Source organism: Oenanthe melanoleuca, chromosome 18, assembly GCF_029582105.1.
Source record: "Oenanthe melanoleuca isolate GR-GAL-2019-014 chromosome 18, OMel1.0, whole genome shotgun sequence".
NCBI classification, from domain to species: Eukaryota; Metazoa; Chordata; class Aves; order Passeriformes; family Muscicapidae; genus Oenanthe; species Oenanthe melanoleuca.
Window position 1 is genome coordinate 7,736,280 of NC_079351.1, and position 26,109 is coordinate 7,762,388.

The window sequence follows — 26,109 nt, forward strand, 5'->3', positions numbered from 1 at the left end:
TGTTTGCTCACATTTCCCACCCATGTCCCACCAGCCAAAGCTGGCTCTATAGCTCTTAACTATGTAATGGCTGCTGAAATGACATTCTTACTTGATATTGTCATAAGCAAAGTGGGGAAATGTGAGCAAAATGTAAAACTGGTTGAAATGTTCTCTGGGAGAATCAATGGCTTGCTGTCAAAACAGAATATGTTTCAGAAGAGATTCCACAGGGACTTGATCCAAGCCTACGCTGTTCAATATTTCGTTAACAGCTGGATGATGGACTGGAGAATATCCTTATTAAATCTGCAAATGACACCAAGAAGGGAGAAGGAAGATGGGGGTGGTCAGATCACTGTGTGACAGGATCAGAGCTCAGCAGTGAGGAACTGGAGAAGCAATGTGACAAAACTACTACAATTCAATCAGGAAAGTCACGTCATTAGGCAGGAGGAATTAAATGCAGAACAGCAAACAACTCACCCCACAGCAGTTCTGCAGAAAAAGAAGCAATGTTTTAGCAGATCACAAAGCAAAGACGAGGAAAAGATAATCAAGAGGATTGTAAAAAGCCAAGTGGTGGAATGGGATAAACACCCAGCATCCCATCTACTGGCATCACAAAGCCTTCCCTGGCTGTACCCACAGCTGAGCATCCCTCTCCCAGATGGAGCTGGACCACCTGAGAAGGGCACAAAGGAAATGGAAATCTGGAAAAGGGAACTACCACAGGTAATAGAGAAGACAATCTACAAGACACTGTGTACACAAATTTAAAAAAAAAATACAAAGAAAGAGGATGAAATAATTTGCTCCACCCCACAGTGAATAAGACAAGGCTTGCTGGGTTTAAATGGCAGTCAGGGAGATTTAAACGTACATTTCCAACAATAAGGATGATTAAGGATTATCTGCAGACATGATACAGGTTTGGTGATCTTGTCTCAGGGCAAGAGGATGGAATAAATGACCTCTCAAGAACCTTTAGAGCACATTTTCTACCACTCTACATGTAAAACAGAGCTCCAAATCCATCTTACTCAGTTCTCCCACTTCCCTCAGCCATGACAAAGAAATCCTTTTTCTCTCAGGTTGATAGTCACAGCACTGCCCCCAGCTTCTGCTGGCTTTTAAATAAGTTTCAGATGTGGCCTTTCTTCACCAGCCTGACTTGCAGATCCTCTCCATTTGGTTCTTGATTAATATAAATTTGAAATTGAATCAATCCTGAGTGACATTTTATCCCTTCACCACCATGGTGAATCCTCTGTGTAAGCCCACACAGCCCACCCTGAGGCAGAATTTCTGTGCAGCAAAGGCTCAGAGCCCAACTCTATTCACAAACTGAACTTTTTTCCTAAGAGATGGAGAAGCTCCTAACAAAAACATGGATTCTTGAGTACTTCAGAGCTCACATACAAAATTTTGTTTCCCTTTCTGGAACAGCATCTACATTTTTTTCTTGGAGATCTGTCAGCAGAGAGGGTGACAAATACTTCTCTTGACAGAAAGATACAAAACCTGTTTTGGGTGACTCAACATGCATTTTAAAGTTTATTTCAATCCTATTCTACATTATTCAGGTTGGTGTCACATGCAGCAATCTTGTGAAGAATACTTACACTTTTAAGAGTTTTAATATTTTCCTCACTGCTTTTCTCCGTTAGCACTGATTATAATTTTAATTTTAAATTCACAATTAATTAACTGTGCCATTAAAAATGGTACAGCTAATTAGGTTGATAGGTTGTCATCAACAATAGATTGATAATCCAAAGCAAATATGATGCTCTCCCACTGCAAGCCAAAGTCTCTCATGTTTATTGAAAGCTCTGAGTGCACACACATGGGGTTTGCCATCAGCTAATTGATGAGCAGAAATTGGACCATACACATCAGGCCTCAGACTCAGCAGCCCAAGCTGGGCACCAGGTCTGTGGGCAATGGAACAGTTAAATTCACAGAGCAGCAATCCTGCAGGACGTGAACTGATAACAGATGGTAACTTTCAAGACTTAACAATTCATCTGTTTCCTTTCAAGCGAGAGCTCTCCATGGGCAGGAGCTGGGAGCTGCAATACCAGCATTAATCATGTACATCCCTCTGCACACAGACCTGCCCAAATGCTGTCCCTTATAAAGCAACAGAGAAATAAAGAAATGAATTCACCTAGCTAGAAGCTGCTCTCTGTCCTGAAGCCTCTGACATCTCAGCACAGGCATATTTCCTTTAACACATCATCACACATTGAACTTGGAATTCAGACTCCTGCAAACCCAATTCTCACCTCCAGAGCAGGGCAATACACTAGCCTTAAAAGAGAACTTGTCTATTCTAAAGGAAAATAATGAAACTATTAGAAAATTTTAATCACTCATATTAACAATGTTAAGAAACAACAGCATTAACAACTGTCTGAAAAGGACAGGAGGGAGATAAGAGTCATTGCTGAGATGAATTAACTGGTGCAGGAAATTACTACTGTAGAATTTAAGTGAGAGGGCAGCTCAGAATTAAGAGAGGGATTCTCAGCAAGCAGTTAGAAATGCTGGCAGAATATTTTCAGGTTTTATGAGACTTTCCTATAGAGTGTTCAGAACTCTTCAGAGAGAATTCACATCTTGTATTCCTTCCCAGAGTATTTAGGAACATCTGAAATCCACCAACTAATGGTATAAGGACCCACTAGAGAAACACAGTAAGTTCTATCCCAACAGGACATGAGAGCATCACAAACACAATCCCAACAATTCAGGAACACAGCAAAGGATGTCAGGAGCCAGCCATGGGCATGTGCTCCCCCCTTCACCTCCATCTCACCCTCCAAACCCTCCTCAGGCAAGGTTCCCCCAGCAGGAACTACACAATGAAAGAGTCAGAGAAGACAGAAAACAGCTTAAAGTTAAATTACACAAAACCAACACTATCATCATCACAAGTGCCAGTGGGAAAATTCAAGCATATAATAACAGATTAAATAATTTCATACAGAGCCACAGAAGAAGTCTGGGCAGATCCAGGAAGTGAATCCTTCAATTTTAAACTAACTCTGTGCATTTAATCTCATTAGAAAACGTTTTACACTGTTTTCATATGCAAAAGAATTTTTAAAAACCAAATTTACAAATGTCACAGCCATCACACCAGACGTGTTCCTCCTCCTTTCCACAGACCACTTGCAGGCACAGACTGAGCACTAAGTATTTCTTCTTTACAGCAGAAACCCAATTGTTAAACCATGAACACAAACAGATAAATATGCAAATTCCCAGTAAATAGTACATTCCCAAGAACTTGAAAATGATGACAGCCTCAGTATCCACTGATTTACTGGATACAAGAGCCTGAAATTTCCTTCACCTTGAATAGTGATGGAACTTCAGCTGGGGCTTGGAGAGTGAATCCCAGGGTAAATGCTTCCAGTTTCATACAGATGTGGTTGGGTACTGCAAAGATACCCCATATCCCCATCATTTCTCTCTGGAGTTGCCTCTTCAGAAATCAGTCAGTGCAGGCACACAGTGCACAGATTCCATCACACCTGGAATATGTGCTGTACCCACGGGCTGCCCATGCAGGTGGGTGTTCCTGGAGTTTCAGGGTGTCCCAGGTACAGTCAGTGCTGCCATCCCCCCCAGGACAACTGGAAATCCCAAGCACTCATGCTGCAGCAGGCACAACCTCTTTTTCCACTTTGACATTTGAGCTGGAAAGAAGGTAAGGATCACATCACTACCCACAGGCACATAATTCTGGGAAGCAGGAGCACAGCTCCTCCAGGTATTTCATTTCTGGTTTGGGGGGCAGGCTGCAGTGCTATTAGTTCCTCTCAGACATGCACACTGTGACTGCCTGCAGATGACAGGGCTGCAGCTCACACAGGAACTGTAATGCTGCCTGACACTGCCTGTGCTGCTGCAGTCATGGCACTGGGCACACATGTCACACTGACTAAAGCCTGTGCAAACACAAAGCCTCAGCCCTCCTGTCATGGACATTTATGGTACCAAATGAATATTTTATGTGTGACACAAAAATAGCAACGATTTTGTTAGCAACCAGTAACAGGCCTCTGTAATTCTGGCATAACCCTTCCAGTTCATATTCTGTCTCAAAAGAAGACTTAGTATGTTTATACCACAGCTCTAAAGATAGTGTAGAGTTATCTGAGCTGTCATTTTAAATCAGTCAGCAGAAAAAACTGAAGCAGAGCCAACAGAGTGTCCAGCATGGACCAGCTTCCCCCACCCTCGGGCAGTGTGGATTTATTCCAAGTTTCAGGTAGCATCACCCTGAGAAATTGTGCATGGAGCCAACTCAGTGAAAGGTAAACCTGAAATATTTTGGCCTTGGATGTTAAAATATTGTGTTCTTATTAGGATAACTGAAGATGTGTTCATTTATATCTCACAAAATTATTTTGGAAATCGTTGCTTTGAGCAAGTAGGTCTTTAACATACAGAACCCATAGGGACATCATTATCACTTTAGTAAGTGTACTAATATAATTTCACATATTTTCTATCATAAAAACCTGTCTGAGCTTTTTATCCTTCTTTGGATGCAGTTCCAGCATCTGAAAGACACGAAAATGTCGTTCTTGCCTACAGAAAGGAGCAGCTGAGAACTTGAAGCTCAAAATGAAGAGTGATCCCTTATTCAGCTAAACTCAATTAAATTAAAGTCATGCTCTAGAGATAAAACAAACAAATGAGTGTTTAAGTTTGCATACAGATCTGCAGTGGGAGGAGGAAGAAAATACACTGAACTTAAAAATTATATTTCAATTTTTTTAATATTTCCTTTTAAACCTAAACATAACATTTAATATGCAATAGTGCTTTTCTGAGCTTCTCAATGCTGGCCTCTTTCCTGGAAGGTTTTTGTTTGGAACTCTGGGTTCATCTACCTGAGAGTCAAACCTGGAGAGTCTGAAGCAGACTCTTCATTTCTGATTCAACACCAAATCTGAAGCACACTCTTCATTAATTCAGTTTAAGCTGAACAGATTTTTTTATGCCTCCAGTGCCATCGTGCATTAACGGCACATATGAAAAACAGGATTTAAATTATTCAGAAATGTGAAGAAAGCAGTACCAGCAATTTACAGACCTTCTCCTATTCAGGTTCTTCAGGAAAATTTCCTACAGAAAAGCAGACTAAAACCTGATGGGGACTCTAAAGAAAACCCAAAGGGAGTTCACTTGCTGGGCACATTCTGCAGGAACCTCTTCAGTGAGCAGTGCCCAGGGAAGCTCTTCCTGAGACTCCAGCACCACCCTGAGCAGGAAGAACAAGCCCAGAGGATCCATCCCATGTTTGCAGTGGGGTTGTTGTCCCAGTGACACCCCTGGCTTGTCACCATAGCAACTTTCACCAAGAATTCACAATGCACCCAAACGAACTCCCAGCTAAATTAACTTATTGCATGTCACCAGTGAGAAATGACTGTTCAGAGGTAATTTTCTGTACTAATATGTAATAGAGTTAACTCTCTAAATTGAATTAAATTAATTAAATGCCACTCCCAGTAAATCAGATTCTATTACATGAATGTTAAAAGAAATTAAAGATGTTTTAATAAAGATTACTAATAATAACTTAATATTATTACTTCATTTTAATTCAAAAATTCTGCTCAGTTTATTTTAGACACATGTCTTCCCCTCACTAGGAAGGAATACCTAATTACTGCACATGCATTACACACAGTTATTTCATAGACATGGGCTTAGACTTAGCTAAAAGAACTAAAACCAGCATTTTAATTAGAAATATAGCTTGGTTTAATAAGTGATACCCTAAGATTCTTCCTCCCCTCACACTATTGGTAAATTCCAGACTTTCAATGAGTGTATGCAGTTTCTAGAAAGTGAGTTTCATTTCTGCTTTTTGTAGAAAAAAATGAAAACATCTTGTAGCAAAGCCAATTGAAAACAAAGAGGAAAAAGAGTAAAAAACACACTATGTCTGCCTAGGCAGGGTACAAAAATAACAGCCCTTTAATGGCTTTGCAGATCTATCTAACAATGCATTATTAAGTTTGTTTTTTAAAGTAGATTCTTGCACTTTGGAGGACAGACAGCTGGGAGGCAAATCTACAGTGCTCCCAGTTTCTGATGTAAATAAAAAGTTAAATTTGCCAGCTGATGGTGTTTGTGCTTCCCCCATGACCCTGACTTTAACTCACAACACACCAAGACACTGTGGGCAAAAATGGAGGCTATTTAAATAATCACTTCTCAGAATTCTGAACCACATTATTCAGTTTTATCCATTATTTAGTTTTCAGGAAGGAGCTGTGTTTGTGCTGAGAAGGCAGCTGGTGACAGCAGAGGGAGCACAAGGAGCTGTCACATCTGCCACTGGCCACAGGGTGACAATGACGTCAGCCCCAGCACCAGCACAGCTCAACACCCAGAGCAGAGGCAGCACTGCCACTAAAATATGGTAAATAAGGATTAAAACATTCCCTGAATTCCCAGCAAATGTGACTTAAGGCTGTGACAACCCGGTGGGGTGGAACAAGATGAGCTTTAGTATCCCACCTACATCCCATGTATCAGTAAAATGGGATTATGGACTTAACTGTTCAATGTTACTATGAATCTAAGTTATTATCCACAGATTTAAAGTTATAATTATATATTTTTAAAAGTCTTAGTAGCCATAATAAGGTACCAAATCACAAAGTCTTCCACAGATCTTTTCTGGGAAGGAATAGCTGAACAACTGAGGAGGCTGAAGAGAACCTCTCACCTGATTTCTCACAGTGATCACTGGCAGAGATTAGAGATAACCATACAACAAAGAAAAAAAATTAAATTATTACCCTTGGAAACTGGCTGGAAGATATGGAAGCTGTAGCAAGATATTAATTATGATGGAGCCTATGTCCAAAAGAATACATTATTTTCTTCCTATTCCACTCTGAGGACTTTCTCCTTATGAGAAAGGAAAGAGCTGCCAGTGCAGGACAGGACAGCCTGACACCCCCAGCACCTGCAGGAAGGGCTCTCCTGGTTTGTCAGTCAAGTCTAAACAACTACAGTGGAAACTCTGGGGAAATTAAAGTAAGGAATTTATTTAAATGTATACTTCAGGGGACTATCTGCAGGGGGAAAATGGGCAGTGATTAAACAGGAGAAATGGGGAGTGAAGAAGAAACTGCACATTATCAATCTGAGGTCTTTACAGAATAAGGTATCTGAAACTTGGGAATTTCTCATAGCAAGCTAAGTTTAGGGACAGAAAAGTGAAAGAGAAGAATTAGCACTGCTCTGAACAGCCTGGATTACAGAGCTACATAATGGGGTGAGCCTGAAAGGCACAGAAAATAAATCAGCCTTAGGTTTTACTTGTACAAGGTTACTGTTCTACTGGTCACTGTTGAGATTAACTCAAAGGCTACTTGCTAACTCTGCAAGCACAGTGTGCTGGTTTTGGCTGGGACAGAGTTAATTTTCTTACAGTAGCTGCTGTGGGGCTGTGGTTTGCAGATAACCCAAGGTGTTTTCATTCCTGCTGAGCCAAGGCTCACATGAATCTGGGGGAGAGGAGGAAGATGGGGATGTTTGGAGTGATGGTGTTTGTGTTCCCCAGGCACTGCTCCCTGTGATGGAGCCCTGCTGTCAGGGATGGCTGAACACCTGCCTGCCATGGGAAGGGAGGAATCAACTCCCTGCTTTGCTTTGCCTGTGTGTGTGACTTTTGCTTTACTTATTAAACTATTTTTATCTCAACCCACGAGTTTTCTCACTTTTACTCCTCCAACCCTCTCTGCATCCTGCCAGGGGAGAGTGAGCGAGGGGCTGAGCTCCTGCCTGGGGTTAAACCACAACATGCAGATACTGCATTTGAAAAATAATTCTGCACTAACTGAAGGATTATCAGAAAAGAAAAACATAAATTATTATGGTTTGAAAAACAGCCTGAAAACAGTAGCACAAGGGAAAACTGGACAGAGTGCCTAGGAAAAACCAGGAGACACAAAAAGGCCTCTGCAGTGGAAGGGAAGATCAGCTCTCCTGGGCCAAGCAGCCAACAAAGGATGGGCTTAAGTTACAGGAAAGACAGGCTGAATATGAAGATGCCTTTCCAACAAAAATCAAAACATCTTTCAAGAACATCTGTTGGGCTTGTCTGAGAGAGGGGAGAGGGTTAAATCTAAATCCCTTTTGGCTCATCTAAAGGGATATATCCAGTCCTGTGATGACCTCAAGGTGCCATTTGAATTTGTAATGGAGTTGAAGAATCATCCATTCTCCAGGTTAGTAACTCATGTGCTTCAAAACAGAAGTTCATGAGAGCCTGTCTAGCCTCCTAAAGGTGAAATGTCTGGCTGGCTCCAGAAAAACTGATACAAAGATAGCAATGGCAGCCAAATCAGAAATTATGCTGTTAAGAGCATCCTGGAAACAGGAGGAGAGGTGTTCAGGAGCCTATGATAAAACAGAGAACAATTTCTGTTAACATGAGAGAGGCCAGCAGGAGCCTGAGTCACAGCAAGTTCAGCTGTTCCCATTGGGCAGGCAATAATAACAGTGGGTGCCAGGCAGGAGCGTTGGAGGTTCGGGTGCTGCTAAACACAGGTCCCACAGGACAGCTGAGCATGAGCCACTGCTGCCACCCCACATGGGCAGGATGCCTGCAGGGAAAATCACCTCCTCTCCACATGCTAATGCTCACTGCTCTGCCTGAACCAGTTCAGGAAGAACCTGAAGGATCAGGTGCACGATGCACACCTGAGCAGAAGCTCAGAGCGTTTACCTGAGTGTGAGCTGGCTAAACAGACATTTGAAGTAGTCCTGTAGGATTTGTAAACTAGGGCTACCACCTTTAACAGCTCAGGAAAAACATTAAAATAATCTAGCAAAACACAGGGAAGCCAAGGGTTCTCAGAGTAGAGGAATGTCAACACCAGATAGTCAACAAGAGAACACAAGATCCCTCAGGCCAAACGCTTCACACAGTGTAAAAGAATCAAAACCACGTTTTCATTCCCTTCCTGTTCCCAAGATAACCCTCTCCAGCATTTGTATGGTAACTATTCCAGGAGCATGTACTAGTGTTACAGTTCAAAGTGGATTTCATCCTTCCCAAGGAAGGGATCAGGTAACCTTAGAAACCCGGCATGTATCTCAAAACAATCATTACCAAAGCGAGCTAATACATTTCCTGATGAACCTCTCCTCCAGCTCACAGTTTGCAGATCTTATCTACATTATATTTATATGCCTTACAAGCCTCCTCCAGGTAGCAAGATGATAATCTAATAATGGAAAGTGGTCAGCACACTGCAGATAAATCAAAGCTGATAGGTCATTTTTTTCATGGGAAACTGTTAGCTGCCTTCTGCATGAAAACCTGCATGAGCCAGGCTTCAAGGCAGAGAAGAAACTGCCTTCATGGTCATGTCTGCTTAAAAGAAGAATAAAAGTGAACAACAGGCTTTAGTTCAGAAAGTAAAGGGAGAAAGAAGCACCTGATGAACAGGTGAGCTGTGCTACAAAGTCACTTCCAAGGAAACAAATCCCAGACTCTGCTGGGTGGGGAGGAGATCTGGGATGGGTGTTTGCTGCTATCAGCAGGTACAAAAGTGGCATCTTACAAAAGAAATACTGGGCCATATATGCTCTGATGGAGGGCAAATATCAGACATTTTATTTATAATTGGAAAACAGTTATTTTACAAGCAGATTGACAGAAGAATAGAGCATTTGCCAATGTCTGAGCTGCTGCAATGCCAAAAGAGCATCAGCTTGACCATTTCACAGCCCACATGCTCCACACACTGCACTGGGGAACAGGAGCAGGGAGCAAAGCACCCACTGTGGGCAGATAATCACCCATAACCCAGCCTGCAGCTGGATCATAACCAACACCATCATCATTGTGCAGCTGGGTTAAAATTTATCTTCTAAAATATCCAGTTGTCAACAACTGCATTGGCAGTTTTGCTGCTGAGAAAGCAAACTGGGATTTATCTGAGAGAACTTCCCACCTAGGATCACCCTGACAATTAGGTCTAGAGCAGAAAAGCCAAGCTGGTGTTACTCAATCTGTGCTTACTCTCTCTTCAAAGGAGAGAAAATGTCCTAGGCTAGAAATGGCCAATGTAAAGAGAAATCTGATGATGCACATGTTGGCCTGCTGCCTTCAAGCAGGACATCAACCCCTACAACCTAGAGCATTTGAAAAGTGCTTTTAACCAACTGTGTCTAGTGTTGGAAAGCCCCTATTTTTGTCTAATTCTAGAACTAACTATTTACAGTTCAGGCTCTTGCCATCCTCAACCTGATAAACCCATATCATTCCTAACCAAGGAAACAAACAAAGAATGTTCTGCCTGTATTTCTATTATGAGCTATTTCTCTTATGAGAATTATGCCCAAATTTGCACAACAGCAAACTGCAACAGACCATCTCTAAGGAGAATAAAAACTACCTGAGGAGAACTAGGAACACCTATTTGAGCTCTTACCTACTTCTCCATTCCCAGCTGAGCAATCTGCAAAGCTCACAAGGCAAGCACTGACATCAAAGCATCTCTGAGGGGGCAGCTGTCCTGTAACTCCAACTCAAGATTGAAGTACATTTGGGAAAATATATTTCATTGTTACTCTTTTATTTTTAAATAACCCCAGGGTTATGTATTTGTTTGTTTTTCTTTAAGAGATTGATGTTTTTCCCAAAAACCTGTACTAATTACTTTGGTGTGGTGTTGTCTGAAAGAGCACTCAAAGCTGGGGAATCTGCAGCTTCCCAGGAGCTACAGAAGTTTTAAACCTTCAGAACTGTCAGTGCTTGCTTGCAGGGCTCAGGGTGTCCAGCTCTGACAAACCCCCTCTCCTGAAAAAACCACCAATTCTCAATGGAAATCTCTCCTTGGGCACCTTTGACTTGCAAACCAGCAACACACATAGAAAGAGCTACAAACCCAAATAAAGTTTATCAAAGATTATTCATACATTTACTGTTTAGCTTTTTTCCTTCACTTCACAATGGCAATGTTGAAGATACTCATAATATTTCTTGCACTTGTGAGAGCAAAAAGCCTATTAAATACCACTGAAGTACTGCCTGTCACAGCCACTCCTCTTGAAAGAAAAGCAGACAGGAAACCAAAGTTTCTTTTTCTAATATTTAACTCCAACTCTCCCAGCTCATCCTTCTTGCTTTGTCTCCTTGACTATGTAAATTGCTCCTCCTGTCTGCTCCAATCTTTTTGCATTTTCTGCTCCTATTCACCCAGTACTGGACTCACAAATTACCTCCATCCTCTATTCTGTGCAGGCTGTAAAATGGTAATTACTCCTCTATCAGAGAAGTGATATCTCAGTGGGTTTTATGAACAAATTCATGTTTGTTTAAAGATACTTATAATAGCAAAACACCCTCATGATAAAATTTATCAAAAAGAAAACATTTTTGTGTTACAAAGCCTTAATGTATGGCCACAGGTTATCATTAAGTTATCAAGTGACTGCATATTAAGATCTAATTGAAGAACTTATTGCAGTGCTCCCCCTCCTTCTGCAATGATGATTTATGGCACATTTTGTCACTACAATGTGCAGCAGTTCAGTACAAACACAGCACTTAACTAACAAGATGACAGAGGCAGATATTCAAGCACAAGCTATAAATACTCAAATGAGTCAGAGGTTGTAAATCTGTTGTAAATCATACCTGATTTGTAGGCTGGAACACATTTTCTAATCTTATGGAAAAAGCCTCTGCTGGTTCCTACAATAATGACACGAACCAGAAAAACTCAAGACTTTTTTAACAAAGATTGATTGTGTTACACACTGTCATAATTCTACTTAAAATCCTGATGAGATTCTTTAAAAAGTTTCATTTTCCCTTCCTTCCTATGGAACTACCACTAAACAGCAATAAAATCTACCACAACCAGAAGGAGCACATTATCAATACATACAAACTTCATTTCTGTATGAGCAGAATGGAGGTTGCAGGAAGGTCACACACACAAGCACAGGCAGAGAACATTCTAACAGCCCTTTTGGGCAGGGTAAGTAAAGAATAAATTTAAAATATGCAATAATCTACATGGCTGATTTGAAAATGATAATAACCCATGCTGCTACTCCTGTCATCCCAACAGAAAAGCCAGAGGAGGGAATGGGATCTCAGATATTTTCACCAATTCTTTTTTCCCTTTTAACTCCCCTTTCTACTAGACTGGACCATGTTCCTGCAGGTAAAATATCCAGCACTGCTTGTGGGATAACAGGTAACCTGAAGGAAGTATGCCAACATTTGTGACACCACAATAGTTTACCCAGCAACCACATACTGCTAAATGTTCTCTGTGTAGCTCCCCAAAATAAAAAGTATGCAAGTGTAAACCTTGGCAGAATAACCCCACAGGCTGCAGACGAGCTCCCTGACTCTGCGAGCTGCATATTAAAATCATCTCCCACTGAGGAGTCCCGAGGCACACAGCCCAGACAGCCAGGGGAGGGGACAGCTCCAAACACAGCACAGATGGAAGGGAATGATGCTCAGCTCAGGAGCCACTGCACCACTGGAACAGAGGATGGGCAGTGCTGGACAGGCTGAATCAACCCCAGCATCACTGCAGCCACTCCAGCTTCTGCAATCCTGCTTCACCCTCCCCCAGCACTGAGCTGGAATCCCCATTTTCCCCTTGGAAAGCCCACCTCTCCCTTCCTGGTCCCATGCCATGAACATGTCAGACAGACCTACAAGGATCATGGAGGTCCAGGAGCACAGATTGACAATCTCTGCTTTATAATAAAGCAATAAAAATATTTTCCAGCTAACATTTCTCATAAAAATATTTAACAAAATACTTTCTATGTTAGACTAACTGTGGTGTATAGACTTCACTGTTTTTACTTTTGTGTTTGCAGATTTAGCACTTACCTTTATTGCAGATAATGCTGTAGGGCTGGATGGATACTTTGCCTTTCAATTAATAGGGTGGATGTTTGAGTAACAAACCACTTGAGCTATTTTATATCAGCTTTAGACAAATGCACTCAGCTGAAGTGGGAGTGAAGAAGCAAGGAACTGATCACCTGTGCTGACTAAACCTGCAGGAGGATGGCTAGAAGAGAAGCAGGCAGTAAAACACACCCTGGTAGTATTTAAGACAAGCACAGCTCCCTTAAAGCCCCTGTGGTTATTAAATAACAGCCATTCCCATACTAGTGACCCTTTACCATACAGAACAGAGCCCACAATTACAGCTGAATGTTTTCATTAGAAAAGCCTTTATACACAAAGTTTCTTGATCAAGTGCACATAAACTGGCAAGAGTTTACATATGTAAAATAAACACTAATAGCCTGTGCTCAATAGTGCTGCTCTCCAAAAAATTACCATAAAAGAACAACAACTTGAATGTGTAATAAAAACCTGCTCATTTCCCACCTCATCTAATTCTGCAGTGCATCTCTCCAGCTGAACAGGAAGACTACTTTCATTTGTTTTCAAGTAATTGAGAAACATTTCAGGTCTTTATCAGCTCTCCAATCTTTCTTTCTTTCACACATTCTCCAGAATTGTTGCCAACAGGGTATTTATAAAAGATCCAGCCTCATAAAAATACTCAGACAAACAAATGCTGCAGGAAAAAAAAACCAGAAACTGAAGGAGCTGTTATGTAGAGAAGATTTAAAGGGTTGGATCATTGTTTAAACAGAAAAATGAATTTGTTTCAGTGGATGCAAGGGCTGTGTGAAGGAGCATTTCCTAGCCCTGCACTCCAGCAGCAGCCACATACCTTCCCCTAAGGCTGGAAAAGTGTGTTTGTTTTGGAAGGGGCTTGTGCTCCACATCACAAATGGAAACATTCAGCTGGGACTGAGGCCTCAGAGCAAGAGTGAACTGACAGCACACCACAAACACCCCCACAGGAAACCTCCTTCCTCTTGCTTCCTTTCTCCTTCCTGAGGCCTCACCAGTGGCTGAACCTGCAGCAGCCCAGATCAGCTCACAGCTACATGCACAAAACACACCAGTTCATTAGTGCCAGGGCAGCAACTCCACACCTCTGTGACAGACAAATCCATGAAAAACTGACTATTAATCTAAAACAATCAGACCCTGATCCCAGGTTTCTAGCACAGAAGACACCAACCCAAAGGGCAAACCCTTCCCCCCTCTCAAGCCCCACCACCTGGCCCTTCCTACCCACTTGAGCAAAGTGCCTTCTCCTCCACAAACACTGCTGAGAGCAAACAGGGCACTGTACAAACACCCAGCTGAAAAACAAACTGAAAAACCCTTCCAGATCCCACCTGCACTTGTATGGTTTCTTTTTCTCCTCTAGGACCAACCGGTGCAAGCACCTCTCACTGCCATGGCAACCCAGTGGCAGAACTCAGTGACACACACATAAAATTAAGCAATTTTTAAGAAGTTATCACAAACAGCTCCATTAAGTCATATTTATAAAGATCTCGCCTACCAAAATCTACATTTTGCAAAATGTCCAGTTCCAGTGCAGCTTTAATCTCTGATTTAATACTTCCTGCCCACTGGCATGCATTACCTGCTGCAGTCCATTCACTCAGTTTTACTCTGCCATCCTATCACCACAACTAATTTAATTGCTGTGTCCCAGATAGGAAATAAATTAACTAAATTCAATGATAATCCCTGTGTTGCCTTTTAGTTCTAGTAGCATGTGTCACTCAACCTTGAAAATGTATCCAAATAAAGCCCTTGGAGCAGCACTGCAATAAAGTTTACAGTTAACTCTGAATATTGGATGAAAAAACTTCAGTCAATTTTTCCTTTCATTAATTTTGTATTAATATTTTCTTTATTTTAATAAATTCCTGCTACCTCTCATAAGCTCATGCACATCCCTCCTGAAGGTAAATGGAAGGAACTGCACTATAAGTGGAAATAAAACATTTCCACAGAGCAACCTGAAAAGCAACAAGTAGTTGCCAGACAAAGGAAATTCAAAGAAGGGGTTTCTCACAGGACTGTAAATAATCCCTGGCCCTTGCCCTGAGCAGGAACAGGAGTTTTGGGTTCTCTGTAGGACAGGTTCCCCCTTCCAATAAAGCTGAACCACAAAAAGCTGCATCACTGCTTCTGACAGATGAAATAATAAATGACAAAGCTGCTTAATCTCTAACATAACCATCCTTACTCACTGCTATCTTCTTCTTGATTCATATTTTATAGCAGTAGAAGATGTTTAAACACATGGATAGTGAACCAAAAAAATCCAACAGATGGAGAAATGCAACCCTTAAGTTTGAAAGAAACAAACTCACAAGCATACCTGAAAAATTGAAGTTATTAACTAGAAACTTAAACGTGGCAGTTTCAAGCAATTAAAAGCAAAGCTGTCACAACAGAGACAGAAATAGTAACAGCCCACAGAGGGAAGGCAGAAGGCTCTGTGTCTCACTAGTAACAGAAATGAAGAGCCACTGCATTAACACGTGAAAATGAATTTTAGTTACCCTGACAGCAAAAACATCTGCTGCTGAATTGTGATATTAGAAAGTCATTATAAGCCATTATAGAACAGTGAAACCTCTTCACACAGAACTGAGCTGATACAGAGAACAAAACAAGCAACACTGTGAAAACAGAAATATTCCATTTAGATAGAAATTGCTGTCATGTATCTTAATTCCAAGTTTTTTTATGTACCAAAGTTTTGGTGGGACTCACATACCTCTGCTCCCTCCTCCTGAAAGTAAAATCCAGTTATAAACTACATGAGATCTCACAGTGCAGATGCTACAGAATTCAAACTAGAACTTTCTGACTTCTCACTTTCTACACTGGAAAAACTTAGAAAGAAAAAGAGTTTCAATAAATTACTTTTACATTATCTTCATCATAGAGTTATTACTTTATTTTTCTGAATTCATATTACTGAAGTAATATTTAATTTCATCTGTCTAAATCATAAGAAGTGTTTGAAATGTAAGTTGTTTAGTCCACCCCTTATGTTAGGCTTGGCTCTTCTCTAATTCTCAGCCTTTGGGTTCTCTAGGAAGCTCCACTTGCTTGTCTGCCACCTAATTACCCACCAATAAATGACAAGGCATTTGAGCTGTTCAGAACTCAAATCAAAGGACAGACCACACAAAAAGATCTGTAAGCCAGCAGCAGCAGAAGAGAGACATTACCTTCCTCACCTTTCTGAAAGGCACAGCTTCATTACCTCTTCTCCTAGGGAACCTGGCAGCCCACTGCCCCCAAAGGGGAAGGCATTCCTTACCTCTGCTGCTTCCTGACCCTGCTGCAAACCAGCTCCACTCACTTCCCAGGCAGAAAAAAACCCACACAGAAAGAAAAACAGGCAGTGGTGGCAGCAGGGGAAACAGTTTCTCCTAAGCTCTATGAATTGAGTTTACACATTCAATTGAGCTGAATTGTGCAAGGGGAAAGGGGCAATTACTTGTCTTTGAAACAGATAAATAACTACTAACAACTAAATGGAAAACTGCATCTGTCTTGACAAAAGAGATGACACATGCTGTGTTATGGTTCACAGAAAATTAATCCATATATTCTTGTCAGAAGGCTGCTGTAGAATACCCAGCAAGATAAACCAAAGCTTATGCTGAGAATCCCAATAAAACTTTAGGAACATAATAATCCTAGTAAGATATACTCCCCTCATTAAAAAGACACAATGAATAAAAAGTAAAAGCACATTTTTTAAACAAGCTTATAAAAATATCAAACATTTCACAAAGAATAAACATGGATTTACCTTTGGTTTTTTGTTCAGCAGCCTGAAAGAAAAGAAGAACAAAACAAATCAACTACTTGTCAATACTGAAAGTTATACCTAATAATTACAGGGCTGCAGGCCTAACTTTTTGCAGAAACTGCTTTCATAAATCAGACATTTGTTTCATTTAAGGACTAGAGAATGTTAGTTTAACTCCATGTGATAGGAATGTGGGAATGGCAACCTCTGTCTGACTGCAGGCAGCAGCAAATGCCAAAGAAGCAGTGAAAAGAATGACAAGAGAGGGCAGCAGCCCCATGCACCTCTCCTGAGGGTCAGAGGCTTTCTGGACCCACACCAGGTCTGTCAACCCTTGAGCCCCCAGCAGAATTAACTTCTGTGACTTTGTCCAGCATCCCTGTGAATCCACCCACACTTACCAGCTTTCACACACCTGCTGTTTATTTTTTAATCTGGGAATCTACCCTTTTTTTCAATACCAAAAAAGACAGTGATCAATTCTTATTTCAAATATTCAAGCTGTCCAATCCAGAAAATGAGGGAGAAGAATGCCCAGCAGTGCAAATGGGATGCCAGAGTGCCTCCAGCACCCTCTGGGGCTGGTCCAGGTGCTTGAGGCTGAGGAGGAGCCAGGTGTGAGCAGGGCATGGGCAGTGCCAAGGCCCTGGCACAGCTGCCTGGGCAGGGATTCTGTGACCACAGCCTCTCCCAAGCCATGGCAATGATCACTTGTGCCAGGCTCACTCCTGAAGTGAAGCTCACATTTAAAAGTGAAGGGATCAATTACAACAGGAACATGAACAAACCTTTTTCTGAGCACCTTCCTTCTTTTTCTTTTCTTCCTGCTTTTTCTTTTTCTTTTCTTCCATCAAATGTTCCTCTTCTTGTGTTTCTTGTTCTTTCTCCCTGATAAAAACAAAGGTTAGGAAAAGCTTTTCAGTAAAATGAAGGTGAATAATCCATATTTGCATTGCTAACTTTCTACATCTCATGTCTAAAAAAGGCTGCTTCTAATGCTTCAATAAAAGCACTAAAAAAGAGCTGTTCCAAAATTGAAACTCAAATAAAATAGCAAGCAGTGAGAATTCAGAATGGATAGATTTTATTTGGAACCTCTTTCCACAATCACTCATAAGTACTGTTTAATATTAGCATATTCTATGAAAAGAAAGTTTGAAACTGGGGAAAAAAGCAACAAACCCAAGTAATTAATGCAAGTTCTGCTGGCTTTCAGCAGCTGTGATTCACAACACACCTTGAAGATCATAAGCAAGTGCATTGCTTTGCAACTATTTTTCTCTTTTTGATCAAACACATGCTGCATTAATTTTCCATACACATCAATTCTGTTCTCAAGAGTTGTAAACTAAGGCCCAGATGAATTCCAATAATCATATTTTGTGTTCATCCTATAAATTCTAGCTGAAGAATTTGCATTAATGCAGAACAAGACTGTTCCAGTACCATTTTGATTAAAAATTAACCTGAATCATTCCAAATCAAGAAGAAAATCTATTTGAAATCTTCTTTTCTCTGCTTCCTACGTCCATCACTGAAATAAATGGTTATAGCAATGACCCTCCCCAACATCCCTTCCAATAAATACCAATGCAAATAATTCATTTACTTCTCTATAACTGCTTTATCTTCCTTGACAGCTCTTCAGGTCCTGATCATTTATCAGCCTTACAGATCCTCTGAGAAGGCTGTTTCTGATGGGCTGAAGCCATTACCATCACCATTATTAGATTCAATGTCCTCCAATTACTCCTCAAGACCACTTTTAGCCTAATTTACTATTGCTTTACATTTCACTTGCCAAAACCTGCAGCCCCCCCCACCCCCTTCTTTGTTTGGATCTTTGCTGTTGTTAAAAATGAGTTTTTTAGTTATAAAACTTTTTTTTTTTTTTGGGTCACAATGAGTGAGACTCCTCTTTACCTAAAGATGAAAACCACTCTTCAGATTCTGCACATTGTGTCTTCAAACATTCCCCATGAAACATTTTGCCTCTTAACAAGTTTGCATTTTCCTACATAGTTTCCCTTTGTTGTAAAAAAGGAACATTGTAGTCTTTTGATATTTTGGTGCTGAAGGGCATTCTGGGATTTGGCTTTTTCACTTGCCTGAAAATACTGATCCTGGCCACTGCAGATGCTTTAATGCTTACACAGATCCTGTATGGAGCTCCAGACTAAATTAAAAGCAGATTCCCTTTCCTTGTGTCACCCCAACTATAAACACTACAGCAAGCAATTCACAGCTCTAAATTTAGGTGTTAGTGCCTTTTTAAGACACTTTACAGCACTCAGACTATTTACAGAAGTGAGAGATATGGCAAGACCCAGGGTCTGGAGCAGCAGCCAGAGGTTGGGCACATCTGGGAGCTCTTGGTGCATCACTGGAGGTCCAGACAGCTGAAATGGCATCAGGCTTCTGTTCTTTAAATGCTGATCCACCTCCTGTCATGGCCAAAAATTCACCACCTGCACAACTGCTCAGTTATGCCAGTTCCAAAGGGCCACTTTTTAAACCCTGTGCTGTAAACTGAGGTTTGGGAAACACTACGTGTTAAATTGCACTTAAGACAAAGGTGCTGAAACTGTACTTTTAAATGGCTTCTTCCAGGACTTGGCAACTGAGGTTGCCAAAAGAAACTGAGTTGAAACTGCAATAGGTTTGCCTTTATTCCTGTTAGCTCAGTGGAGAACAGAAGTCCCCAGGATCTCAGTAACTACAAAGAAACAACATCCAGTCCCTTCATTTGCAGTGCTCCCTACCCAAGTCACAGCAGACTCTACAAAGACCCTGTTCCAGTGAACTCCCCCAAGCTGGCAGACTATTGCCAGAGGAAGCTCAGCTTTTTTTGGTTTTTGAAAGCAGGTGAATGAAACAAGTCCATGTAAAATGAGAAACTTTTTGGTTTCCTCTTGCTAGTACTTAAGAAACCCCATGCCATTACAGCAATTCCAGAACACCACAGTTACATTTAAATCCCCTTCAATACTCAGGGCAGTATTTAAAAACAATAACAAAAAACCACACAGAAAAACAAACCACCACTTTGCTTAACATGCAGAGTTTTCTATAAGCTATAAAAGTACATATTACCCAAGCTCCTTGTTAGGCCTCTTTTTTTTTTTAATATCAAGTTCTTTTCCTAAAATACCAGGCTGAAAGGGATATTAAGGATCATCTGTCCAAGCTTTCTTGGTCCAGCCAAGACTTTCAAGTGTCCAACCCTGGAGATCAACTTTCACCACTGCCAAAATCACTCCTTACACTGGACTCCACTATCAATTTTTGTTTCCAGGCAATGCATCATGTCAGTGGATTCTCCAGATCCAAGAAGAGCAAACATTTTGCTCCACCAAGAATACAAGGTATTTTATTATCATACTAGCACACCAATTCCAACATCAGAGGTAGAAGTGCCACTCCTCACAAAAACCTGAGGTTTGGTTGTTATTTTTTAATTTCTGAGATTAAAACAGCCTCAGATTAGCTCAGAAAATGATGCTGTAATTTTTAATGGAGCTCAATTTTCCAAACTGATTTACATAATGACACTTCTGAATACATGTTTTAAATCTACTTAAAATAGAAATAAAGCTCCAAGTAGCCTCTCAGATGGCAACCCTTGCTGTCACTTTTAGGCAGAAATTAGTCATCTAAGAGCAAAACAAAAGGAAAACAATAAAAACATGGCTATATTAAGTTTGATTACATTGTCAAAAGCACATGTTGCAGCTTTACTTCCTGAGCCACAATTTAATCTTTATTGCAGGAAATAGGCTAAAACATTTATGAATACAAAGCTCATGTTCTAAAGCAGGAGTGTCTCAGAATATCCCTGGAGGAGTTTGCCTTGTTCTTACATATGGATCTGAGTTGGGAGGGATTTTTATGAGCAAGGAGTTTTACTACAGAATGAAGTGGTGTTTTCCCAGATTGCAAATCGTTTATGAAATCCAAACCTAAGCCAAGGTTATCTTTAAAGGGCATGTGCTTGAGAGCTCTCCCACAACAGGAAAGCAAGAGGAGCTGCAGGTCATGGCCACAACAACTCCAGCACTGTGCCTCTGGCCTCTCAGTGCCTGCTAATGAAAGGTTTATTAATCCCTTTAAAAATTAACAAATCTAGGCTGATTTATTTTTTAAGCTAAGTAAGAACTTGAGTTTTCTAGATGGATTGTTTCCACAGCTTAAGGCACAGCTGGTATTGTGGATCAGCACTGAGGGGACATTCTGACAGCATTTTGCAATATTCCTTTGGGAATAGTGCTCTTCAACAACCTTCAGGTAGAATCTATTTGTATTATTGCCCATACAGTGTTTCAGAGCTCAGAAGCTCCTGCAGTAATTGAGGGCTGAGCAGAAACCTCTCTTGTCACTCTATGTCACACTGCTCCAACAACCTCATTAATTTTGTTGTATATGCAAGATACTGATACTATTTAATAACATAGGAAAACTGCTTTTCAGCAAAGCATTCCTAATCCTTGCTCACAGATACCTTGGTCTGGTTTAGCCACCATACTTTAATTCCAATATACCTCTTGTACCTTAAATCCTACTTTATGCTGGAACAAACTCCCCTGACAGTTGTGGAATTTGCTCTTACTGACAGAAATCCTACAAGGTGCACACAACAACTGCTCAAGCACTGCTCTGGTTTTAACTTCCCTCACCATACAAGAGGCCATCATGCATTCCTGCACAGGCATTTTTCCTAACAGTGCTGATGGGAGGGAAAATAATGGAAAAAAAAAGAAAATCTTTAAGCTAGAATTGTAAGGAACTGGGAAATAATCATCCAGATGCAGGCTGTGGAGGCTTTATGGAAGGAATTATTAGATCCATGCATTGTTACAGGTGATAACAGATAACAGAGGGTTTGGACAGCACAGACTCAAGCTCTCAAAGACAAGTTCTCCAAATCTGGTATCATACAGCTTCAAACAGAAAATGATTACTTAGGACATTCTTCAAGATCTGATTACAATAAAGAAGTGGCTGAAATCTTGAAGGTAGAAAACAGCTTGAAGGGTGGTGATGAAATGGGATCCAAAATTAGCATCAAAAAAAGAGTATCAAGCTCTGGAAAGGCAGGCTTTGATTCCTTCAGGACACCTGAAATACTGTCCCACATGAAGAGGCAGGTGCTGTTTCTTGGAAATCACCAGGAATCTGAACAACAATGCAGATACATCCACATGTATGGCAGGAATCCTGCACAAAACAAGAGGTCATCAGCAATCCTTGTTTTCCCAAGTGCTGGAACAGATAAACTAAAATTCTGTATTTGCCTATTGCTAATTTTGTTTCCTGCTTTATCTTTACATGGCCCAGCTCTGTGACCTTTCCAGAGTAAATATGGGTGAAGGGAAGGAGCTGGTGTGACTGTTAAAAGTGCCAGCTTTGTTCCCTTGATATCCAGGCTCAGTCATTAATCAAGAAGAGTCAAGCTGGTCCCTAATTACAAGCTCTCCAATCACCTCAAAAAAGAAAGCAGCATGCAAAACTAGGTCAAATAAATAAGAAGGAAATATGAAAAAACCCAGCACAAACACACAGAGACAAATTGAGAAAGGCCAGAAAAATACGAGCACTGTGCGTGCAAAAAGCAACAACAAATCAACCTTTAAGTGCTTCATTAATATGCAAGAGGAAATATTAGTTTTGATTGTGGGTGGGAAAGGGGGAGCAGTGACAGATGACCCTGAGAGGGCTGAAGTGACAGTACTTTTCTCTCTGCTGCAGCCCTCCCTAAAGAGGTCAGCAGGGAACAGATGGCCAACAACAGGAGCACAGTGACGACACTGCTCCAGGGATTGCTCCAGGGATTGCTCCAGGGATTTCAGGGGGCTCTGGCCAAGCTGGTGCCATGGCCAGCAAAGCACCCACAGCCAGGCTGCTCCTGCCCAGGATCTCCACCTCCACTGCTGCAGTGCTTCCTTCCCAAAGGGCTGCTGAGCACAGCGCCAGGCAGGACACTCAATGTGTTTACAAGTCCCTTGAGCCAAAATTTTATGTGATCTGGTTTCTCAGAAATATCACATGAAATGGCAGGAAGAAAACAAGATGGAGCTAAACATTTTGCTACCAATCCAAAGAGGAAATAAGGCCAGCAAAGGCAAGAACAGCTTAACAATTCCCAAGAGAAATGGGATGTTTCCCCACTGGCTGGGCCTGAGCACAGCAACAGCCATGTCTGGTCACTGCAGGTTACCTGAAAGCACGAGCAGGTGGATGGATGGCACTCTGCAAGAGCAGCAGATGGCAAACACTGTGCATATAACTTACACAAGAAGAGAGAAAAACATCAGCAAGTTATTTGTGGTGAGAAAAAAAAAAAAAGCCTGATTTTTTTCTCACAGCCTGGTCCCAAGTATTTTTGAAAAAAATGAAAGAGAAGCAACCAAACTATATAATTGACTTTTCAATCCACATGGAGATTTTTGTTAGTAAGAATAAGAATGCTTTATTATCTGATAATTTTAAGAATTATTATTCAATAATTTTAAGGTACATAACAAAACATAAAAACTCAAAAAACCCCTCCCACAAGGCAGGGACCTGACGAGTTTTTGTTGCAGTGTGCCACACGTCCAGCAGCAAAATTTTTATTAATCACTTTGCTGCTGGAAAAATGTATCCACTTACTTAGTTTCCAAAATATATCAAGTCATGGGGCTGCAAAACAGTTAAGGAAGGACAATATTCAGAACACCCAGGAAAAAGGCAGAGGATCAGTGAAAAAAAGTGCAGGGTGTCATGTTTGGCAGGAAAAATCCTATATAAATACAGCATAGGGAACAAGTGGTAGAACACCAGTTTGGGGGAGGAAAAAAAAGCAGGTGCTACACGGATTTCACTCCAAAGGCAAAGCAACAATGCCACAGATGGTCAGAAATTCATCAGCTGCTGTGCTGTGTCCAGTTTGGGACTATCTACAGCAAGGGAGACACAGGTCAGCTGGAGAGAGCCCAGCAAACAGCACCAAGGAAATCAAAAAACACAGGCCCTTGGAAAAATCTTCAGACTGGAATTCACTTAATCTAAAGAGATCACAACCCTGTTATTCAAAAAGGTGTTAAAAGAAGAGAAGCATGGAGTCAAATCTTTTTCCTTTAGCTGTGTAAGTAGCACTGAATTTAAATTGCAACAAAGAAGATTTGGATTAGGCGAAAAGAAAAATCCTCCATGCTGAAGCATTTTAAGAACACCCAACATTAAAATGTATACCAAGTCTTTATAAATACACATTTGGAGAAGAGGAAAAATACAAAAAGAAAATATTTCTTTTTTATGAAGCAACACTGATAGAAGGCCACACCAGCTCCTAGACATAAAAACAATCAGACAGGGAAGTGGAGACCTCTGCCCAGCTCTAAAAAGTGAAATCCTACAATCTCCTTTCCAGGGAGTTGGGGGGGAAGCCCCCCAGCCACACCCCTGTGGACAGGACAAGTCTATGGAACAGTGACATGTACAGTTGTGAGAACACAGCTTGAAACTCCACCCTGTAATTGGAAAGTCTGGCTGCAAATGTGTTCCTGTGGGGAGTTATAAATGAAGTTCAATGAGAGTTTTTGGTTGACCTCAATTTATGATTTCTTGATCCCATGTTTTGGGGTTTCTCACAATTATGTCCCTGTCCTGCAATTAGTCCTCCTTCATAGATTATTTGCCTTGACAGGGGATTCCTTCCTCTGAAACATCAAGATACCATCCATTGCTAACAGATGTGGGCTGGGACTTTAATACCTCCAGTTTCTGGTGAACTTATCCTCCAGTGTGTAACAGAAAACTGATCTCCTGAACAGGGGCAGCAGCTGGATTCCTGCAGCCACTTAAAAATTCCACCAAATTTGGAGTCTCTGCAGGAGTAGAGTGCAGCTGCCATTCAAAACCAACCAAGAACATCACAGCATTAACTAAGAACATGGTGTAAAAAGCAACACATTCAATTAAAACTGTTGAAACTAAAGGCAGATTTTAGGTTGTCCAAGAGATTAATTAAAATTCCTGCTCCTACAACCTGTAAAATAGAAATTCCAGGATCAGAAAGAGCTTCTGTGTTCCATGCTCTGTCTCAAGGCTGCATTTCCACAATTAGCACACAATGTTTCTAAGATGCCACTTTGGAATACTGGTTGAAGAGCAATAAAATCCTGGCAGGAGCCCAAGGAGAGAAAAGGAGAATTCCAGCTGGTGTGTGCTGCAGGATCTGGGCTCCCACTGGAAGTTTCCAGTTCACCCAGTGTTAACTTATTGTGGCTCTCCTTTATGTACATGTAAGGTAAACAACCACTCAAGCAGATTAGATTAGAACAGAAATAAAGCAGAACAGGTAGTTACTATCATTCAGTTCAAGATATTTTTCAAAAGTGCACTGACATGGCCTTGATTTAGCTTCTGCTGGTTAGTACCAATGGAAGAGGGGGGGAAATTCCAGAGAAGTTTTATGAACTAAGGATGCAGATGAACTATGACTGGGAAGCCAGAAGTTTGAAGAGCCCATATCTGAGCACTGCCAAGTCCCAGTAAATGTTTGCAGGGCTTGGAGTTTTTGTTTTTCATCTAGAGACTTCCTTTTGGTTTTGTTGAACATTCCAGTTTCTCCTGGTGTGTTAGTTGAGAGGGATGGGTACTGGAGAGCACTGGAGTACAAGCAGGAAGGTTTCAGATGTGTCTTACCCCTTCCTTGCTAAGTGGTGCACACCAGAGTGGATCTGCAGAGCAAAGCTGCCACTGCAGAGGATTTCCTACCCACACCATCCCTGTCTCAGGTGGAGCCTGGCTCCAGGCTGCTCCCATGCAGCAGGAAAGCATTAACTGCACCCTTGGAACTCATCATCCAGCAAGGTTTCATATCAAAGGAAGCTGATAACTGCACTCCAAGACACACAACACCAATCAAAGCACAGCAAGTGAGGACAATCACCTGATCAATCATGGAAGTTCCAATCCAAATGAAGAGATCCATGTGGACAATGCCACAGGGATGCCACCACACAGGTACATCCCCTCTCCTGAGAAGGTGCTGCTCTCCCCAGTGCAGCCTAAGGGGCAGCTTAAGGAGTTAGAAGGCAAACCTGGGCATGGGCTAGATCTGTACACCAAACCTCAGCCATTTATGCATTTCAGGCATGAACCACATCAGAACTTCCTCCCTCAATCAGCTGACAACACCCCAGCAGACTTTAAGTACCCCACCATGGGCACCACTCAGGCTATGCAAGGACAAAAAGAAAAAAGCTTGCATTGAATTCACCACTCAAAGCAGGCTACAAACAGCAAGAAACATGCTCTGAAAAACAACTCTCCTCCCCCAGCAAACATGAACTGATAGAGAAATAAGCTACACACTTGAAGAGTGAGGATAACCAGA

At 41.3% G+C, this 26,109-nt stretch overlaps 1 protein-coding gene across 10 annotated transcripts in view; it reads right to left on the reverse strand.

The window, feature by feature from the left end:
* TNRC6C (trinucleotide repeat containing adaptor 6C) overlaps nt 1–26,109 on the reverse strand; it is a 98,046-nt gene that overhangs the window by 60,219 nt on the left and 11,718 nt on the right. For all 10 annotated transcript variants that reach the window (XM_056505682.1, XM_056505684.1, XM_056505681.1 and 7 more), the window contains exons 2-3: nt 17,519–17,618; nt 16,731–16,752 (exon numbers count right to left, since the gene is read on the reverse strand). In XM_056505682.1, the coding sequence (XP_056361657.1) occupies nt 16,731–16,752; nt 17,519–17,581 (85 nt within the window). In that variant the 5' untranslated portion in view covers nt 17,582–17,618. The remainder of the gene's footprint in view (nt 1–16,730; nt 16,753–17,518; nt 17,619–26,109) is intronic.